Below are 19044 nucleotides of genomic sequence, written 5' to 3'. Positions count from 1 at the left end.
TGCACATATAACACATAACATACAATTGTCCCTATATTGAACTCACCGTGAAATAACCGAATGATAAAATGATAATTTGAGCAACACTTCGCCTCTAAAAACAACTTTCTTTGACGAAACCGGGGATTTTTGTTGAAAACCGGGCCTTGCGTGGGCAGAGTTTCAATTTGAAAAACTCTTTTCTCGGGATCTTCGGGCTCTCCGGGGCTTGCTTACGATGCTAGGATGATATTCTTGGTTTAGGGGTATTTAGTGTAAGATAAAGGAAAGTAGAGGGTGAGAGAAGTGAAAATTGTAAACAAAAATCGGCTGGCTTCGATCGCTATTTATAAGGGACCGAGGGCTTGCATTACGCTGGGCGTAATTCTCCGGTACACGGGGCGTACTGCCTCGCAAACCTCTTCGCTGGGCGTACAAAGTGGATCAGCTCGGGCGCGTCAAGGCTACGACACGTGGCACTCATGTGAAGGAGTAGGGAGGGTGACGGACTCCGGATCACTTACACGAGTACGCTGGGCGTACACCTTCGGACCAGCCTCGAAGTTTGTGCCCAAAACTTCAAAAATTCGTAACTTTCGCATATGAACTCCGTTTTTGACGTTCTCTATATCCACGTGTAGTTGAGATTATACTCTACAAGTTTTGTTTAGACTCCGTCGGCTAATTTTGAATTTATTTTTAATGTTAAATTTTTAACAGGCTGGGACAGGATAAGTCCGTTAAAAATTCATAACTTCTTCATCCGACGTCCGTTTTCATCTGTCTTTTTACCGTTGTACTACTATTGACGAGACCTTCGATTCTCGTTTAAGTTGTATCGGCTAAAAATCACTTGATCTTTATTTCGAGTTTCGGACTGTGTATTGATATGCCGAATCTTAGAAAAATCATAACTTCCTCATACGAAGTCAGATTTAGACGTTCTTTTATGAAAATTCTCGGTTTAACGAATACTACGACTTTAATTTAGATCACTAAAGCTAAAAAGTAGTTTATCGTAAACTCACTTTTTACGTCATATGACGTCGTATCGGTTCTGTCGCGAAACTTTAATAAGTCATAACTTCTTCGTTATAACTCGGATTTCGATGAGGTTTTCACCTAAATGTTTCTAATGAGATAATCTACAACTTTCAATAACATTATTTTTACTTCTTTCTAACTTTATATTTTCGTTAATTTCAGTAGTTGACTTTTGATTGAAATCTCATAAGACTTCCAATACTTCCCGAATGATTCTAAACATAGTTTTACTTCAAATCTCATAAAACTATCTTGTTAGAACTCAATGCTCAAAACCATATATTATTTAATAATATTAATTTTTAAAACAACAAAACACGATAACTGAACATGTATGTTACATTAACCCCCCCCCCCCCCCCCCCCTTCAAGACATTGACATGCAATAATAAAGATTTTATCTGGACTATGTTCCTCACCATCTTCCTCATAGCCATCTTAACTTCCTCGTTACTTATCTTCGAGTAGAAATCCTCATTGTTAGTTTGTAGCCTCCCCAAACGCAAAAACACCTACACTCCATCTTGTCTCCATGAAAGAATTGTCATTATATATAGAATGAAAATAACTACCCCTTTTCCACTAAATATCCTCACCTTTCACAAGAACTCGTCCTATGTCGTCCTTATTATACCTACCAATCCCTAAATTCGTTTTCCTTCTTTCTCTGTCTTTAGCTAGCTTCTAAATTTCATGTTCCCCTTCTTTTGTATCAATCTCCTATACATATCCCTGTATGTCATGGCCTTAGCTATAGCCACAACTTTTTTTGCCTAAAGATTGGCCTCTTGTATACGTTTATTATATATATAGTTGTGTCTAAATATTTTGTAATAATTTATTTTTGGTTTTTATTAAATGTGGTGGCAAATCCGACCGATCTGGCAATGGTGTGTAATGCCCATGTCATCAAATCAAGATAAATATGTTGTTTGCTTAAGTTTTTGACCGTTCACTTCTTTTCTATTACTATTACTATTGGTAATTTCCCCCCTTGAACTAAATGTCATATTGTTGGATTAGAACTTGGGTCAACTCTATCTTGGAGTGTTTCAAACAATGTGATCACTACTATACAACATTTGGTTATCAATGGACAAATTAAGGGTTCATATTCTTATTCCATTTCCACTTTCAAATTAATGAAATATTTTAACATGTATGATGTTCAACATTGTGGATGTGATGATTGGAGGTAGGTGCAAGACATCATGGACAATCAATTCTTTATTGAAAAATCATTCATACAAAACTAAAACAAATGACAAGAAATGAATAATATACAAAAATCATTCTCACGTAACAAAGATTATGCTTCCATTGCAAATCAAGAAAACATCACCATGAAAACTAACCTCGTAACAAAGATTATGCTTCCTTCATTGATTCACATGTTATTGAAGAAATTAAACATTGTTTTTTTTAAACGCCTAACACAAACACCCACTATTATTTCTACCTCATTTTTATTAAAAGAAACCACATAAGCATTTATAACAGGTAAACCTAGGCTGCCGGAAAAGAAATCTTATAAGATAAAAAAATATATATTAAGTAAATTTTCTTGAAGGGGTAGACACGTGAAGTATAGCATCGCTCCTGATAATAATACAAGATTCTCCCTCGTCACTAATTCCATCATTTTGTCCTATTAGCTTCTACTTTTTAAACCTTTACTTTGTCCTCCATGTTAAGATTTTTGCCATTAGATTATACTTTCTGTCAACATTTCATGGTTCTTCGCATAAACTATTCAACAATGACTGATTCATTGTTGATCGATTCATAAATACTTTCATAACGACAATTCTTGCTTTACATTATGCATTCTAACCGTTGGATCTATCTTGATCTTTACCGAATAGCTTCGTTTTTGTCCATTCTAATTGTTCACCAAATTCACCAGAAATGCCAGATGGAAGTAGCAACATCAATACCAATATCATGATTCGATAATCAAATTATAATATTATAACTTCAATAACGACTTGTACCTTGAAATCATCGACATCACTACCACTAACATGGCCGGTGAAACTCGCAATAAATGACACCATTTTCACTTCTCGATTTACGTTCAAAAAGATGAGTTTCTCATTCTCACCACCATCTCCGCCGCTCTTCAATCTAACACAACCCTTTTCATTCCCTCCGAACTTGTTACCCGACGAAGCAAGCCCAGAATGGATGAACAAAGCCGACAATGCATGGCAGCTAGTGGCGGCGACGTTAGTCGGCATGCAAAGTGTCCCAGGTCTTATAATCTTGTACGGCGGCGCTGTGAAGAAGAAATGGGCAGTGAATTCTGCTTTCATGGCGTTATATGCCTTTGCAATGGTTCTCGTTTGTTGGGTATGTTGGGGATACAGGCTTTCTTTTGGTGATAAACTTGTTCCTGTATGGGGAAAAGCCTATATTGCCCTTGAACAGAAGTACCTTCTTGAACAAGCTTATTTAGGAATGTTTCCGAATGCGACTATGGTGTTTTTTCAGTTTGTGTTTGCAGCGATCACTTTGATTCTGATTGCGGGGGCAGTTTTGGGAAGGATGAATTTTTATGCATGGATGTTGTTTGTTCCTTTATGGTTGACTTTTTCGTATACTTTTGGTGCGTTTACTATTTGGTCTCCGGAAGGTTGGCTGAGTAAAATGGGAATCATTGATTATGCAGGTGGTTATGTTATCCATGTGTCTTCAGGAGTTGCAGGTTACACCGCTGCTTATTGGGTAATTCCTTGTACTTTTGGTAAGAGATGTGAAAAGAGTCCAAAACTACAACCGAAAAATTAAATATTTTCTAATTTTTTTTCTATTTATCTTGGTACTCTTATAAAACAATAACATGTACTTTTTTTTTCTATTTATCTTCGTACTTTTATAAAACAATAACACGAGTTATCCATTAATTCTTGTTCTTAATTTATTTTTTTGATTTTGATACTTACCTGAATCTAATGATAAGAAGAACAAAAGATAGAAGGATATTTGATTTCTCTTAAATTAATAAAAAAGAGGTTTCAAACTGAAACTTATTTCCGTCTAAAAACAACTAAAAAGTCTTTAAACAAACCAAAAAGAATCCTAAACTAGTTTAAAACTAAAACTACTATGTGAACAAACTAAGATCTACCCTAAATTGGATTGAAACCGGTGTTAAAATCATAAGAGGACAGAAATCCTTCTTAGAATGATACTTTTATTAAAAATATAATAGATAAGTTTCCTAGAAAGAAACATTTTGAAAAAACCTACTATAATATAGATATGTATGTGTTTTGGTATGTTGAATTGTCTTTATATGAGAAATAAAAATTTAATTAGAAAGTTTTCTTATAGTGGATGTTTAAAATTATGTTTATACTTTATAGTCGGAGTAGACGCATGACAAAATCTCAGGGTACTACATATGATTTTTGAGGTGGCATACTAGAAAATTTATATTACGCTGGAAAATTTCTCAAAAAAAGTACATTGTGTTGTAAAATTTGAGTGCTTTACCGGCCACCCTGGTAACCCTCTATGTCTGCCCTTAACTGTAATTGAATGTTATATAAAATAGTACTAATATGTTTTTTTTAATATTTATTCCTTAGTAATTATTGAATTCTTATACTAAAAGTGTTCTATAGAAAATACTAAAATTTATTTTTTGTCAAGAAAAATCCGGCAGGATAAAAAAGAAACATCGGACCAAACTAAACCAATAAAAAGGAATGGTTTTGTTTGTTCAAAAAACTAGACCATGTAAGACCGACTTAGACTAGTCTTTAAGCATCTCTCTATTTTAGTATCTCTTTCTATTTTTGGAATTAAACATTTTGTACATACAGGTTGGTCCTAGGTTGACTGCGGATAGGGAAAGTTTTCGTCCCAACAACATGATACTCATGTTAGCCGGTGCGGGTTTATTATGGATGGGTTGGACCGGGTTTAATGGTGGAGCCCCATATGTCGCAAGCATGGACGCTTCTTTAGCTGTTTTGAACACTCATGTATGTGCTGCTACAAGCCTCCTCACGTGGCTCATCCTCGATATCATTTTCTTCAAGAAACCCTCCATTTTTGGTGCAGTTCAAGGCATGATCACTGGTCTGGTTTGCATAACACCCGGAGCAGGTACTTATAATTTATAACCCTCTCCCTCCAAAGAAAAGTATATACATATATATATATATATATATATATATATATATATATATATATATATATATATATATATATATATATATATTTTGTTGGATAAAATAGAATGGACAAAGTAGTTGAATAAAGAGCCTAATAAAATGAATCATTATATTGTTAGCTTGTAGGAAATGAATGAGTTTTCATTTGAAATTTGGATATCATAAATGGGTTGCACTTGTTTTTTATAAAAACATCATTGTTTTAAAACGTATCATCAATATGTATGAACTAATTGTTTTGTTCATAAAATATCATCAAGACAACAATATTTTGTGGGGAAAAAGTTTCAGTTGTTTCGCTTTTGATACTATTTTTTTTTTTTTTTGGATAATGATATTTTGTGGAATACACAAAAATAGTTTGTTATTCATTTATGTATATTAACCGACATAGTCTTAATACTATTCTATATATTACTTAATTATAACTATAGAATTTATTATTTACAAACCAAGAGATCTAACGTGAGACTTAATGTGTGATAAAAGGTAGTTAAAACCCAAATGAATTTTTTTTTTTAAAAATCTGGCCCTCTTATGAAACTAATCACAATTTAAGTACAATAATGAATGTCTATAAAAATACTTTTATTAAAAATATTACAGATATAAATGGATCACATTATAAATTTTTATTACATTCTATAATGGAATTTAAAAATAAAAAATAAAATAAAATAAAAAAACTTTAGTTAACAATTGAAATTAAAAACGGTCAATTTCTTTTCCTTAAACAAAACAAGTTTAATTCTTTTATTATTATTATTATTATTATTATTATTGGCACTACACTCCTATTCTCTCGCACAAACACTACATAAGGCTTTATTTGTTACACGAGACATGACTAGATGAGAATGAACCAGATGAAAATTGATCAACAAACCCCTTTAGGGCTATTTTCGATCTGCAATTAAAAAAAATCATGTCTTTTGCACAGATCAAACAAGTCTGTCGCACATTTTTACGGGGAAAATGTATTTTTTATCTCATTAACATCTGTCTCGTACTAATTTGATATATAACAAACACACTAAAACTTGTTATGTTCCGTTTTATATTGTGTCCTCATGTGTAACAAAAAGACCTAAAATTTATCGTGTGTGTGCTATTGTACAACCCCATGACAATTTCTGAAATCTTTATATTTATAGGGTTAGTGCAAGGATACGCTGCAATTGTTATGGGAATTTTCTCTGGCTCAATCCCATGGTTCACAATGATGGTATTGCAGAAAAAGATCAAACTGCTCCAAAAGGTGGACGACACAATGGCGATGTTGCACACACACGCCATTGCCGGAATCTTGGGTGGCATTCTCACCGGACTCTTCTCGGAGCCTCATTTGTGCAAACTTTTCTATGGAAGTACAAGTAAATACATGGGATTCTTTCATGGATTGCACCTCGGGACATCACAAAGCATCTGTTTAGGATTTCGACAAATGAGGATTCAATTGCTTGGGATTTTGTTTGTGATTGTGCTTAATATTGTGATGACAAGTTTAGTGTGTTTATTCGTGAGATTAATTGTGCCTTTGAGGTTGTCTTATGAGGACATGGAAGTTGGAGATGAGGCAGTTCATGGAGAAGAAGCTTATGCTATTTGGGAGAAAGGAGAGATGGTTGGAAAATACTCGAGTTATTATAATGATATTGAAACCCCAAGTAAGAGTGGTATGATTTCGGTTGAATAGATGTGAAAATTAGATAGATTTTCAAGTTTATGAGTTCTTGCAAAAACATTATTGTCACACTTGAAAACAATAATCAGTTTCAAATGTATAAAGTGATTTTGATATGTTTATGTTGTTATTTGGGGGTTGAATGCAAGGAATAACAATGCACTTTCATTTGATTGTATATAGCGATTTTGATATAGTTATGTTGTTATTATAGCATAGGAAAACAAAAATTACATTATTACCCTCCTTTTTTTTACCTTCTTTGAATTACTTTTCACTCAGCTCTCTTATAGTTAACAACACTATAAGAAGAAAAAACACACCCGATGGCGATTATTACTCAAATACCTAATATACCCTTTAAAATTATAGTATAACAGAATCTTGTAGACCAAAATCACCACTATTATAACAACTGTACAACATAGAACCAAAACCAGAAAAAAGTACCTTACAGAATTTCTGTCATGTTGACTTGAAAGAAGTTGACTCACCCTCTTTGACTTTACCCATAACAAGAATATCATAAGTTTTATCATCGGGTACAAGACCTCTATCAAGCATCTCATCATGCAACTTAAAAGCCTCTTGCAAATTTCCTTCCCTAAAATACCCTCCAATCAATGAATTATAAATAACCACATTAGGAACCCTACCCTCCCTACCCATCTCTTCCAAGATTTTCCTTGCATCTTCTAGTTGACCTTTGTTACATAAACCGTTGACCAAAACCGTATACATAATAACATCTGGCTCTATATTCTTTGCAAGCATCTCTAAATACAATTCAGAAGCACAAATTATTCTCCCTGATTTAAGCAATCCATCAATCAATGTAGTGTAAGTAGCCAAATCGCATAAAATCCCCTCATTTATCATCTTTTTGTGAAAAACAAGAGCTTGTTCTATGTTATCAAGATTCCTAAATCCACTAATCATGGAATTGTAAACCGTTGTATTTGGAGATAATCCCACTTGACGAATCTCATTAAAGATTTCATTTGCACTTCCCATGTCCCGATTTTTGGAAAATCCATCTATCAAAACACCGTATGTTACAATATCTAATTCAAGTCCTTTGTTTTTCATCTCATTTCTCATTTTCAAAGCAAGATCCATGTTCTTGAATTTGCAAAATCCATATATTAAAGATGTGTATGTGAAAACATTAGGGGTAACACCCGATTCATGCATTGAAGTATAAATAGCTAATGCGGAATTAAGACTACCCTCTTTGATAAATCCATCTATAATGCTATTATATGTCATACAATGTGGATTGAACCCCATTTTCTTGACTTTTTCCAACATTAAACAAGCCTCGGATGTTTGACCAAGTTTGGATAAACCTTTAATGAGTATATTGAACGTGTAGTCAGATGGAAGAAACCCTAACTCAAAGATTTGGTCAAAGATAGTCAAAGCTTCCTCCTTTTTGCCTTTCCTAAAATACCCATCGATTAAAATACTATAAGTGACAACATTAGGTTTCAAACCATTTTCTTGCATCTTGTTAAACACATCCAATGCAACATCCATGTCACCACTTTTGCAATAACCGAGTATAATGTTGTTGTATGTAACAATACTTGGAGAAACTCCATTTTTCATCATCTTTTCAAACATATTATAAGCTTCATTCGATTTATCCACTTTACAAAACCATGAAATAAGATTGTTGTATGTGAATACATTTGCAATACCACTTTCAATAGCTTCATCAAAGAGGTTAATAGCTTCTTTTATCAAACCAGCCTCAAAATACCTTATTATCAAAGAATTGACATTGTAAACATTTGGTTTTATACCTTCGTTTTTCATTCGGTTGTATAATTCAAAACCTTTTTCATAATCACCATTGTTGAAGCACCCTTCAATAAGAATCGAGTATGTGATCCTATTTGGACAAAGACCATTTTCAACACTCTTTTCCAACAAATCCAAAGCACTATGAAGATCTCCATTAACACAGTACCCCTTCATCAAACTTGTGGCAGCTACTATATTCATAGGAACACCATTATCAACCATTTCATCTTTTAACCTTAATGCATCTATCATATACTTCTGTTTCACACAAGCTACAATGACATTAGTATAAGTTCCCTCAGAAGGAACCCATCCTTTTTCCTTCATCTCATTCAACAATGCACATGCTGACATGGCATCTGGTTTCTTGCAAATAGCATGAATAGCTGTACTATATGTTATTGCATCGAGTTCAATCCCATTTGCCTTTGCATCCCAAAAATACTCTGCAGCTTCTTCAACTTTACCTTCATGGCAACTCCCACGAATTATAACTCTAATTGTAGCACAATCATATGGAATTTGCATCCTTACTATATCATTGAATGTAGCTCGAGCTTCAGTGAACATATTATTCCTAACCATTGCATTCAAGAGAACATGGACATATGGAACACATGGAATGATATTTTTTTCAATCATTTTCCTGAAACAAGTAACAGCGTCTTCCAATCGAGAGGCTCGAACCAAACTACAGAGTAAGTAATTTATAACCCTAGAATTTGAATTGTAATCAAATTGAAACCTCTCTGCAGTAGAAACAAATTGAGAAACGAGCTCACCTGGCCCAGGAAATGCAAGCTCTGTAACACATTTGCTAATCAACTTCTTAGCCGTTCCATAGTGTTTTTCTGAACAGATTAAGATATGGACAAGAGCAAGAAACGGGTCACTAATCTCGTTATCTCGTATAATCATTTTTCTCGTAGCCCATTTAAAGTGCGTCAGGGCGAGATTTGGGTCATTTCTATGAGAAAGTAGAACTTCTGTGACATGGGTTTGAGTCAAAACTTGATCTTGTGAGAATGGTTTTTCGGTTTTCAGATTTAGTGACTGTGTATGATTGGGTTTATCAAAAGATTGGGATTTTGAGATCGGAATTTCGTGTTCTAAGGACGGATTATCGTCGGAGATTGAAGAAAATGATGAAAGAGGTCCTTTTATTGAATGGGGTCGAACAAGAAATGTGGAAATCAATGGAGGAGGGAAGCGAGATCTCATGTTTGTTCGATTATCGGAGTGTTTTTCTGAAACAAAAAAATTGAAGACAGAGAAACAAAACCCTAGTTCAGTAGCTCTGTTAAACCATCATGTTTACTTTGAACCTCTGTATTTCCAAAATGTTACAGTTAACACCCCTACTCATATTGTTACCTTTATTTTGTATCAAAGACAATAATCCCTATAAATCTACAATCATATCACACACATTAAATACTAAAATAAAAGCATAGTTCATTGTCTATACCCATTACTCAATCCTAAAATCAGTTTATGAATCATTGATCAAAATCTATGAAGGAAACCAATTTTAAAATAAAAAATAATCCAAAAACATCGATGGAAAAATGTTGTGTTGTTGCTAGAGAACCATCATCTCTGGAGAAGCCTCGATCGCCACCAAGGGTAATCGATACTGTCGTTAAGTCACTTGTTGTCGGGTTTCCTGCGTAGGCCGAGAAGGGGGCCAGTCTTGGTGTTACAGTTGGGCCTAGACCCAACAAGGTGGGTTGTGGCTAGCTTGACCCAAAGCTATCATGGTTATAGGGTCGAGGCAGCTAAGGCAGTGGGTTGCATTGTTGAAGGCTTAGTCGTGGTTCCAACAATTGGGTTGTTAGGTCCAGTGGCAGCCCTGAGGGTGTGCGAGTAGTGCGGTCGTACAGGGCCTCCGATTTTAAGGGGCCTCCAAATTTAGGGACATATATAGTAATGATGTTGGTATTTTCATAAAATACATTTTTTTTGTGTTATTATTAAAGAAAATTAGCAGTTAGCTATATACACAATGTAACATTTGGTTACAATCTTAAAATAATTTTAACTGTGAAAAAAATCAACGAAAATCAAAAAATCAACGAAAATAAAAAATTCTATAATTTATCCACAATTTCAAGAAAATATCTATATCAGAAAAATACATATATGTTTCTAATATGAGTTCAAGCAAACATTATAGTTTTTTATTAAACTCACCAAAAATATTAAACCCTAACACACCTAATAACAGCGTCAGTAGATCGTCAATGTTGTTCGTCTCTCTTTTTCTGGAAACTGTCATTTTTCTGTCTTGAATCTTGATATTTCGTTGAGTTGTTTGTAGTCGCCTTGATCACTTCTAAGCCCTCTAACTGTATCCCTGACTATAGTGAGTATCACTTATCTCTTTAAATTTCCAAAGTCGCAACCGTGCTTGAGTGCTTTCCCTCCTAGGCCAAATGCTCCTTTTTGTATGAATGATTTATTTATAAACCCATAATGACGCAGGGAAAGTAAAATAATAATAATAATAATAATAATAATAATGTTTTTTGTTTATCTTTTTGTGTAGTATAGTGTCTTGTGAATTGTGTTTTTCACTTTATCATTGTGTTTTATTTCTTTAGCTTTTCAATGTTTATTATAAAGAGGTTACAATAAGACATTGGTGGATTTTAGGGTGGTGGTGGGGGAGGGGGACAATAGGCTTCCTATTTTTTGGCTTATAATATTAATATTATATAGTCTAACAATTAGAAAGATTAGAAAACAAGAATTTTGTTTGATGCTCTCACTATTTTAAACATTAACATTTTGATAAACATATATTGTTAAGTTATTAACATTGATTTTTTTTAATTAAAAAATATGCATCTAACTATAAAATTTGAATAGTTTTAATTTCTAAACATACAAAAAATCAAAAAGAATAATTTATTCTTTGCTAAATCTATTAATTGATTTGTCGTCTAACAAATTTCGAAATACCATTGTAATGAAGAAATAGTTGTGGAAGAACATAAAAAAGAAGAAGCTAAATTGCGTGTGCCAAAAAACATGGATGAAGTTCATGAAGTTGTGGAAAACCTAAGTAGTTCAAGATGTTGTGAAAGAACTCAGAGAAGAAGAAGTTGAACTGTAAATGCTAGAAGATATGTCTTGTGTAGATGAAGATATAGTCATCTTGAATTGTAACGGTGATGACAAAGAAGATATTTTAGTGAACATCAATGATCCTATAAACCGGAACATCTACTGAGCAGAGACATGAAATTATGGTAGTGAATTTATGAGATATTTATTATCAACTTTGACTTTAGAATATAGTGATAAAAAAATTTATTTAATAATATTTAACAAGAAAAATTTTATGGGGCCTCACCTTGATTTTCGCACAAGGCCTCTAAAATGTCAGGGTCAGGATCAGGCTTGTTAGGGTCGTCTTCATCATGTTCTTCCCAAGCCTAAGATACTAGATTGACATGTGCTTAGTAGGAACAAATTATAGCACTATTTTTGTATATTCAAGGAGCTAGCTTGGATATTTAGAATCCTTTTTGAGAAGTTCGAAATAGTTAGACTTTGTTTTGATACATAGTTTCTTGCCTTGATTTTCATGCACTCGTATTTTTTAACAAACTATTTATGATTTTTGAAAGGACTTTTAAGTTATGGGACATCTTTCGCAAAGTTAATACCAAATACGATGGGTTCCAGCTTAAGAATCCACTTTTTCTCTTAGTTTCAGGATAATATCGAAACTAGTGTCAAGACTTACCTCTGAATATGGAAGTATTCATTTGTTTGAAGAAATAGTTTGATAGCATATCTAGATTAAGTATTCATTCTGTCTATGTTAAGTCAAAAAGAAACAAGCATATATAACTATCTAGATTAAGTGCTTAACTCATTAAGTCAAAAAGAAACAACCCCTTAGCCCATCAACTCCATTAAGCAAAAAACTCAAACAATACATACTACATAAACACAATCATATCAATACAATATAAACAAATCTTTATACTACATATGGTGCCAGTTTCAGCTTCATAAAAATGTCCACAACACCAAAACTATGATGACTCACTAAATAAATAATGAAGCAATGGAGCAACCACTGCTACACTTAAACTGTTTCCCAGCAATGCATAACTGCAAAAAAAAAAAAAAAAAAAAAAAAAAGAAAGATACACACTTTAATCGTAATAAAAATCATTTAAAAATACAAACTTCTAAATCATAACTTTGTAAGGGTATAAAATGGAAAAAAAAACAACATACCGTTGTCGAAGAGTCACATGTTCTGGGAACTCAAATTCTTTAGGGAAAGAGTGTAAATTGGAAACCTACAATATGATTTTTATTATAAAATTAATAAAAAAGAAAGTCCATAATGAATTAAGTATAATAATTAAAAATTAATAAAACCTACAAACCTCTCTAGGGGTGAAGTATCTGAGACAAAGTTCCTCAAGTGTTGTTTTGTCTCTTGTAATAGGCTGCAAATAACCATTTGCATTTTTCAGTATGATTCTTTCTATTTTTTTTCACAAGAATGATAGTTTATATGCAATAAAAATACAAATATAATGTTTGTGGAAAATTACCATAATAGTCGCCAAAAGGGAGCCAGTTCCCTTCACATAACGATAATAACTCTTTGTAAAACAACAACACCGCTTTGAATCAGGATACACAATATCTATTCCACTTTAAGAAACAACTTTTGCATCATTTTGAAAAAAAAAAACCAATAAGGGCAAATTTGTAAAAAGTTAGGACTTAAATGGGAAAAGCCTCATTCCTCTGTCTTTTTCTCTATTAAGTCGTTCTTTCTATATCAAGTCAAAAAGAATCAGATAACTTCAAGGATACCCATAGCACTCCCCCATCTTTCTATCAAATTTGATGGAACCAAATACTTATTTAAAGAATCTTCTTCATCTGAAAATGTTCCATTTTTGCCCTTGGAGTTTACAAATTCCAAAAAACTTTCTATAGGAAGGCATGTTTGTAGCATCTCATTATCATTTTCACCAAATAATGGTTTTGGCACATAAAGAAGTTGTCCATTGAACTCTGGGTTGCAGAAAGATAAAGGTTTTCTTTTTGCCTGAAAAAAATTAAAAAATGTAAAACCAATTTTTTTTATTTATTTGGATCCATTTTTTCATTAATGGTGTGTAGAAATAACATACAAGGCAAAAGTAACGGGGACGTGAGTAAGGGACACCAAATTGCAGTGGGCTTAATATGAACTCTTGTGTCACAAATTGGTTTTCTTTGAGTATCTGAATCATCTTCTGATGTGTATCAGATGTCTGAAACAAAACAACAAAAACGGTATATAGAAAATGTATCTATTAATAAAAAGATTGAAACTTTAGGTTGAATCTTGATTTCAAACCTCAAATCCAACTACATTTTCAACAAAGAGCATGGATGGAGGTAGCATCAGTTGTGGTATGATTTCAAGAATTTGAAGAAAAGAAAAGGCTCGAGCATCAGCAGATTGTTTCTGAAGACCTAAAAACAGGCTTAGCTTGGGGATAAATTATAATCAATGAATGATTATTTGAAAAAAAGAATAGGGAAATGTGATAAATGTTAAGATCTTACCTTGTCGTGTATAAGGTTGACATGGAGGAGAAAGAAGCCACACGTTTACTTTGTAACGATCAAGATCGGCAGCGGTTAAGGTCTGAATGTTGCCCTATATTCATCCCCAAAATGAACAGAAGTAACTATTTGATCCATTTTGATAAACATTGTTATGAGTTTGTACATTTGTATCGATTCATCACAAAATTGAACTTGAAAGAAGAGCAAGCAACGAAAACTGTGATGCAATCGTTACAAGGAATTACCATAGGCTCGTTATAGCTCGTGAACTGTATTATCAAAGATATACCTGAAATGGCCGATGCCCAAAATTATGCTCATAAACATCATTAGCCAAGTCGTTTATGTCGAAAGCTTCAACCATTTTTGCATTCACTCCGGCCTTAATCGCCGAATATCTCTGGTCAATTCCACCATGCCTCAAATGTTATTAAAAAAGCAATCTTGAATAAAAAGCATTCAAATGATTAAAGAGAGCAGGGTTAGGTTGGGTTACCATGCCACCAACGCCGCTGTAAAATTCGAGCAATCGCCATGGCTGTTCTTCGCGCAAAGCTTTTTCTTCCATGAGTAAAGAAATTATTAGCAAGTGTTCCGTTATTTGCCGTTTTTTAGGGCTTTGAATGACAATGTTAGGGCTTTACTCTTTAGGCATAATCGAATATTGATATAATATTAAATATAAATATATCTACAAACTAATCGAATATGGTAATTAACAAATACTGTAACAATATATAAATAACCAAGAATATTTAAACTTTCTCAAAATCTTGAACATCTCAAATCTAAATGAAAAACTATTCATAAGCCATGACACACTTGTAAAAATTAAATTATGAGATTTAAGTACATGAAAAACTATCAATTGATTTTTTAGATGTTCAAAATTTTGAGAAAGTTTAAAGCCTTAAATACTCTTGGTTATTTATATATTGTTATTTGTTAATTGTCAAAAATAATATTATTTAATAACATTTGACATGTTATAATGGTTAATGACTAATTAAATTTATAATAATATTATTAACAGTCTATTTTAAAATAATTTTTAGATAAAATGTACACATGGAAGTTCATGGAATGATGGTAGGCAATGCAAATGCAATTTTGAAAATTATTTAACCATTTATAATCATTGAAAATGATATCCTTTTTGTCTCTCTCGTCCCACATAGTCAAGAAGTGTATATTGATAACTTGTATGTTACAAGTGTTATTGCATATAAAATGAAAGATAGTTGTAGGGTGATAAAGAAAACTTGAAACAATCCCAAATGAGAAATTAAATATCATCCTACTTTTTGTTCATACAAATCCTCCTACCCAATTAAATAGTGACATATGTAATATTTAATGTTTATTTAATAATATTTTAATATACTAATACGACACATGTCATAATTTAATTGGATAGTAGGATTTGTAGGAACAAAAGTAGGATGAACTTGAGAAACTTGGGATTGGTAGGAACAAAAGTAGGATGAACTTGGGATTGGTGGTACCAAGACACCATTAGACGGTGTTCTCACCAAAACTTGTCCGCCACCCCTTCCCGAACATCCACGAAGGTATTCCGCCAATCCTTATGGGATTGAACTTGGAAATATAGATTAAGACAAAAAAAAATCTGGATTATTTTGAAAATAATATGTAATTATCCTATCCTTAAACTCTTTCCATTTTTATAATTTGAAATGTTTTGTTTATTTTGGTAGTTATTGACCTAAAATAAGTTGCTAGTTATGATATATTTGGTGTCAAAAAAATATGTATTATTCACTTTACTAACACATGTTATATCTACGTTGCAATAAAATAAAAATGGATTCTCGTCCATACATTATGGCCTTTTGTTTTGGTAAAGATATGGAAAGAAGACTCTCCCTTTAGACGATATACTAAGATATCGAAGTATATCGCATACTCTTTTTTGAACAACTTCTAGTTGAAATCATCAAAATTTGAATATTTGACCTCCTTTATTGAAAGCCAATGTCTTACCGAGTAGGTCACTCCTACATTAATAAATTAAAATTTTAACAATAAACAAGTAAATTTTTTTAACAATAAACAAGTAAATATTTTGAACGACAATATTGTCATATTTTGTGAAAAAAAAAATCATAGCAAGTACAAAAACATTTAACCAAAAAGTAACAACCACACTCTAAAACTTAAAACTACAAGGGGCAAAAGTGAATTGTGGTAAAAGATGATTAAAGGGTTTTTGTTTTCTTTCATTGGGAACCCACAGTGATAACACCACATCGCGCTCGTTGATTGTTTTCCTCAGGCGACTGCTTCTCTTCTAACATCGACGGCGGCATTAGCTCTCTCCGGCGACCTTAAGGTATCTATCCTCTCCCTATGTATATAGTCATAAAACTTACGATCAGGTGCCTCGGTGGGTTGTTCTTGTCGATTTCCGCATTCACTTGTTATTTAGGGTTCTAATCGAGAAAATGATTCAGTTTATAATCGAGAAAATCCTCAATTCTAGAATTGTTGTTTAACCTAACAGTCAAATTGAGTTGTTAATGCAACCAATCGAGTTTCTGAAGATAGTCGGAGTTATGGTTTAATCTTTATAAACAGTGATTGATAAAATGGAAGCTCAATTCTTTCGGTTTTTGAAGATCGTGGGAGTTGGATTCAAAGCTAGAGCGGAATCAGAAGGACGTTTATTGTTTCTGAAGCTGGGGTACAGCCACGAAGTTGAATTATCAGTGCCTCCTGCTGTTCGTGTGTTTTGTTTCAAACCAAATATCGTTTGTTGCACCGGAATTGACAAGCAAAGGGTGCACCAGTTTGCTGCCGCCGTTCGCAGCTGTAAGCCACCGGAGGTTTACAAAGGCAAAGGTATTATGTATGTTGATGAAGTTATTAAGAAAAAACAGGGCAAGAAATCAAAATAACTTTACGTTTGAGCTTCTGATTTCTTGGAATTGCTTTGCATTGGATTGATTTGTGTCTAAGAAATGTTTTGAATAACTTTTTGGATATATATGTACTTGGTTTTTATTGCAAATTTGTTGCTTTTGATAATTATGTGGAACTCGAATGGGTTGGTTTTTGTTTATTGCAAATATTGATTTTAATTTCAAAGGTTATTGTAGTTTCCAAATCCATAGATATAGTTAGATATGGTCCCTAAGCTGTCTAAATTTTTTGTTAGGTTTAATGGGAAAAGACTTTTTTGCCCTTGGGACAAAGTCTTTAGTACTATAGTAGAAACTCCATTGCAAAAGGATATAGAAGCAGTAGTGCTTGCTTACCAGAGTACACGTCAAAACTTTTCAGAAATTTTACTATCTTTAGAACACTAGCTTTCACATATTAGGATGTGTTTATGTTTCTAATGACAGAACCATATTTAGGGGTAAAACAAAAGCAATACAAATAGAATAAAACTAAAAGGTTGAAATCCAAATTCCAAACAGATTCTGATTCATGAATAATCAAACAATAGCATTTGGATTAGTAAGCAATCCAACTTCAATCTGTCAAATACTCTTCTTGTAGTCAAATAGAAACGAAAACAAAACAAATAACGAGCCAAATTTCAGATAAACAAAAACAAAACAAATAACGATATTGGGCCATTACATTCAAGCCAAGTAATTTTTGCCGGGGACGAGGATACTGCGAGGCTGTGACGAGGGTTTTTTGACGCTGCGAGGCTGTGACCGGCGAGGCGGCGACGGGGACGACCGGCTGGAGTAGTGGAGTTGATCTCGATCTGTGATGAACACGGAATGAAATAGAACGAGGGTTTTTTGACGAGAAAATAGAACGAGGGAGGCAGGGAGCTGGGAATGGGATTTGGACTTTGGACGAACATGGAATGAATCACTGATAATAATAAAAGATATTGGGCCATTATTTGTTTAATAAATTTTCGGGTAATCGGGTATACCCGAAACTCAAAACATTTACCCTTTACCCGACCTGAAAAAAAATCGGGTTACCTAAATACCCGAAATTTTTTACCCGATACCTGATTTATCCGACCCGATTTACCCGATACCCGAAAAAATAAGGCGGGTAATTCGGGTAACGGGTATTTTTGACAGGGCTAAATTGAACCAAGTCCTTATCGTCTACATGACTCCATCAAAACCTCCAGCCTCAAGCACTCTCCTTCTTACCATCTTCATTTATGCCAACAACCACGCTCCTATCATTGCACATGACTCCATCATACGACAACTCATCGGCGACTCTATAACTTCCGTTTTTAGAGATGCCATTTGTTAGTATAAAATGATGAATTTCATTATTTTGTTCCTACGCTGAGCGTATGTGAGCTACGCTAAGCGTAGGGCTATGCTGACCGTAGGTATGTCTACGTTGAATGTAGGTATTTCTACGCTAAACATAGCGCTGTTGTTTGCACAAAACCCTAGATTTTGGGTTTGGGCTCTATTTAAGCATCTCTAACTTTTAGGGCTTCTATGGATCAACCTCTATCTTCTAAAGAATGAAACCCTAGCCTTCATTTCCCTCTCCTCCCTCCTTTTGCTTGTTGTGGGTACCATTTTGAGAGTGTTCAAGGAAGTGCTATTCTTTGGAGCTTGAGTGAGTGTCTCCAGAAGAGATCCAGCTGCTTGTGCATCTTGTGGACCTTTGTAAGTCATCAAGCTCCCAAAGTTATGATTCAAGTTTTCTAAATCTTTCATATTATGGTCTTTGAGTCCTTTTTTGTGGTTTTGGGTTGGAGTTCAAGGAAGAACTCTAGATAAA

The 19044-nt window shown here is 33.5% G+C and overlaps 3 protein-coding genes and 1 pseudogene across 3 annotated transcripts; 2 read left to right on the top strand and 2 right to left on the bottom strand.

The window, feature by feature from the left end:
* The first annotated feature begins 3108 nt into the window (after nt 1–3108).
* Nucleotides 3109–6903, top strand: LOC145121483 (ammonium transporter 2 member 5 pseudogene; annotated as a pseudogene).
* Nucleotides 6904–7236: 333 nt separating this feature from the next.
* On the bottom strand, nt 7237–9984 carry LOC145120760 (Pentatricopeptide repeat (PPR) superfamily protein). Its single transcript, XM_079056555.1, has one exon. The coding sequence runs from the start codon at nt 9919–9921 to the stop codon at nt 7357–7359; it is 2565 nt and encodes an 854-aa protein (XP_078912681.1). The 5' UTR covers nt 9922–9984; the 3' UTR covers nt 7237–7356.
* A 2607-nt stretch (nt 9985–12591) lies between these two features.
* DNMT2 (DNA methyltransferase-2) lies at nt 12592–14930 on the bottom strand. Its single transcript, XM_079055916.1, has 10 exons — nt 14795–14930; nt 14588–14698; nt 14296–14389; nt 14084–14202; nt 13875–13997; nt 13552–13789; nt 13284–13378; nt 13113–13175; nt 12958–13022; nt 12592–12828 (listed from the first exon to the last, which is right to left on the bottom strand). The coding sequence occupies exons 1-10, from the start codon at nt 14864–14866 to the stop codon at nt 12750–12752; spliced, it is 1059 nt and encodes a 352-aa protein (XP_078912042.1). The 5' UTR covers nt 14867–14930; the 3' UTR covers nt 12592–12749.
* A 1590-nt stretch (nt 14931–16520) lies between these two features.
* LOC145120439 (large ribosomal subunit protein uL6m-like) lies at nt 16521–17346 on the top strand. The gene is made up of 2 exons (XM_079056265.1): nt 16521–16651; nt 16897–17346. Exon 2 carries the CDS (start codon nt 16908–16910, stop codon nt 17214–17216), a length of 309 nt encoding a protein of 102 aa, XP_078912391.1. The 5' UTR covers nt 16521–16651; nt 16897–16907; the 3' UTR covers nt 17217–17346.
* Nucleotides 17347–19044: the final 1698 nt, after the last annotated feature.

The sequence above is a fragment of the Lactuca virosa genome, chromosome 6 (genome assembly GCF_052849685.1).
Source record: "Lactuca virosa cultivar CGN04683 chromosome 6, Lactuca_virosa_CGN04683_v6, whole genome shotgun sequence".
NCBI classification, from domain to species: Eukaryota; Viridiplantae; Streptophyta; class Magnoliopsida; order Asterales; family Asteraceae; genus Lactuca; species Lactuca virosa.
This window is presented reverse-complemented; position numbering and strand designations above follow the sequence as displayed.

What these genes read in the sequence shown, in the direction of transcription:
- LOC145120760 (XM_079056555.1), bottom strand. Translation starts at nt 9,921, where the DNA reads ATGAGATCTCGCTTCCCTCCTCCATTGATTTCCACATTTCTTGTTCGA.
- DNMT2 (XM_079055916.1), bottom strand. Translation starts at nt 14,866, where the DNA reads ATGGAAGAAAAAGCTTTGCGCGAAGAACAGCCATGGCGATTGCTCGAA. An exon ending in ACAGCGGCGTTGGTGGCATG is followed by an intron (nt 14,699 to 14,794) that starts GTAACCCAACCT and finishes GGAATTGACCAG; the next exon opens with AGATATTCGGCGATTAAGGC. An exon ending in GATACTTCACCCCTAGAGAG is followed by an intron (nt 13,023 to 13,112) that starts GTTTGTAGGTTT and finishes ATCATATTGTAG; the next exon opens with GTTTCCAATTTACACTCTTT.
- LOC145120439 (XM_079056265.1), top strand. Translation starts at nt 16,908, where the DNA reads ATGGAAGCTCAATTCTTTCGGTTTTTGAAGATCGTGGGAGTTGGATTC.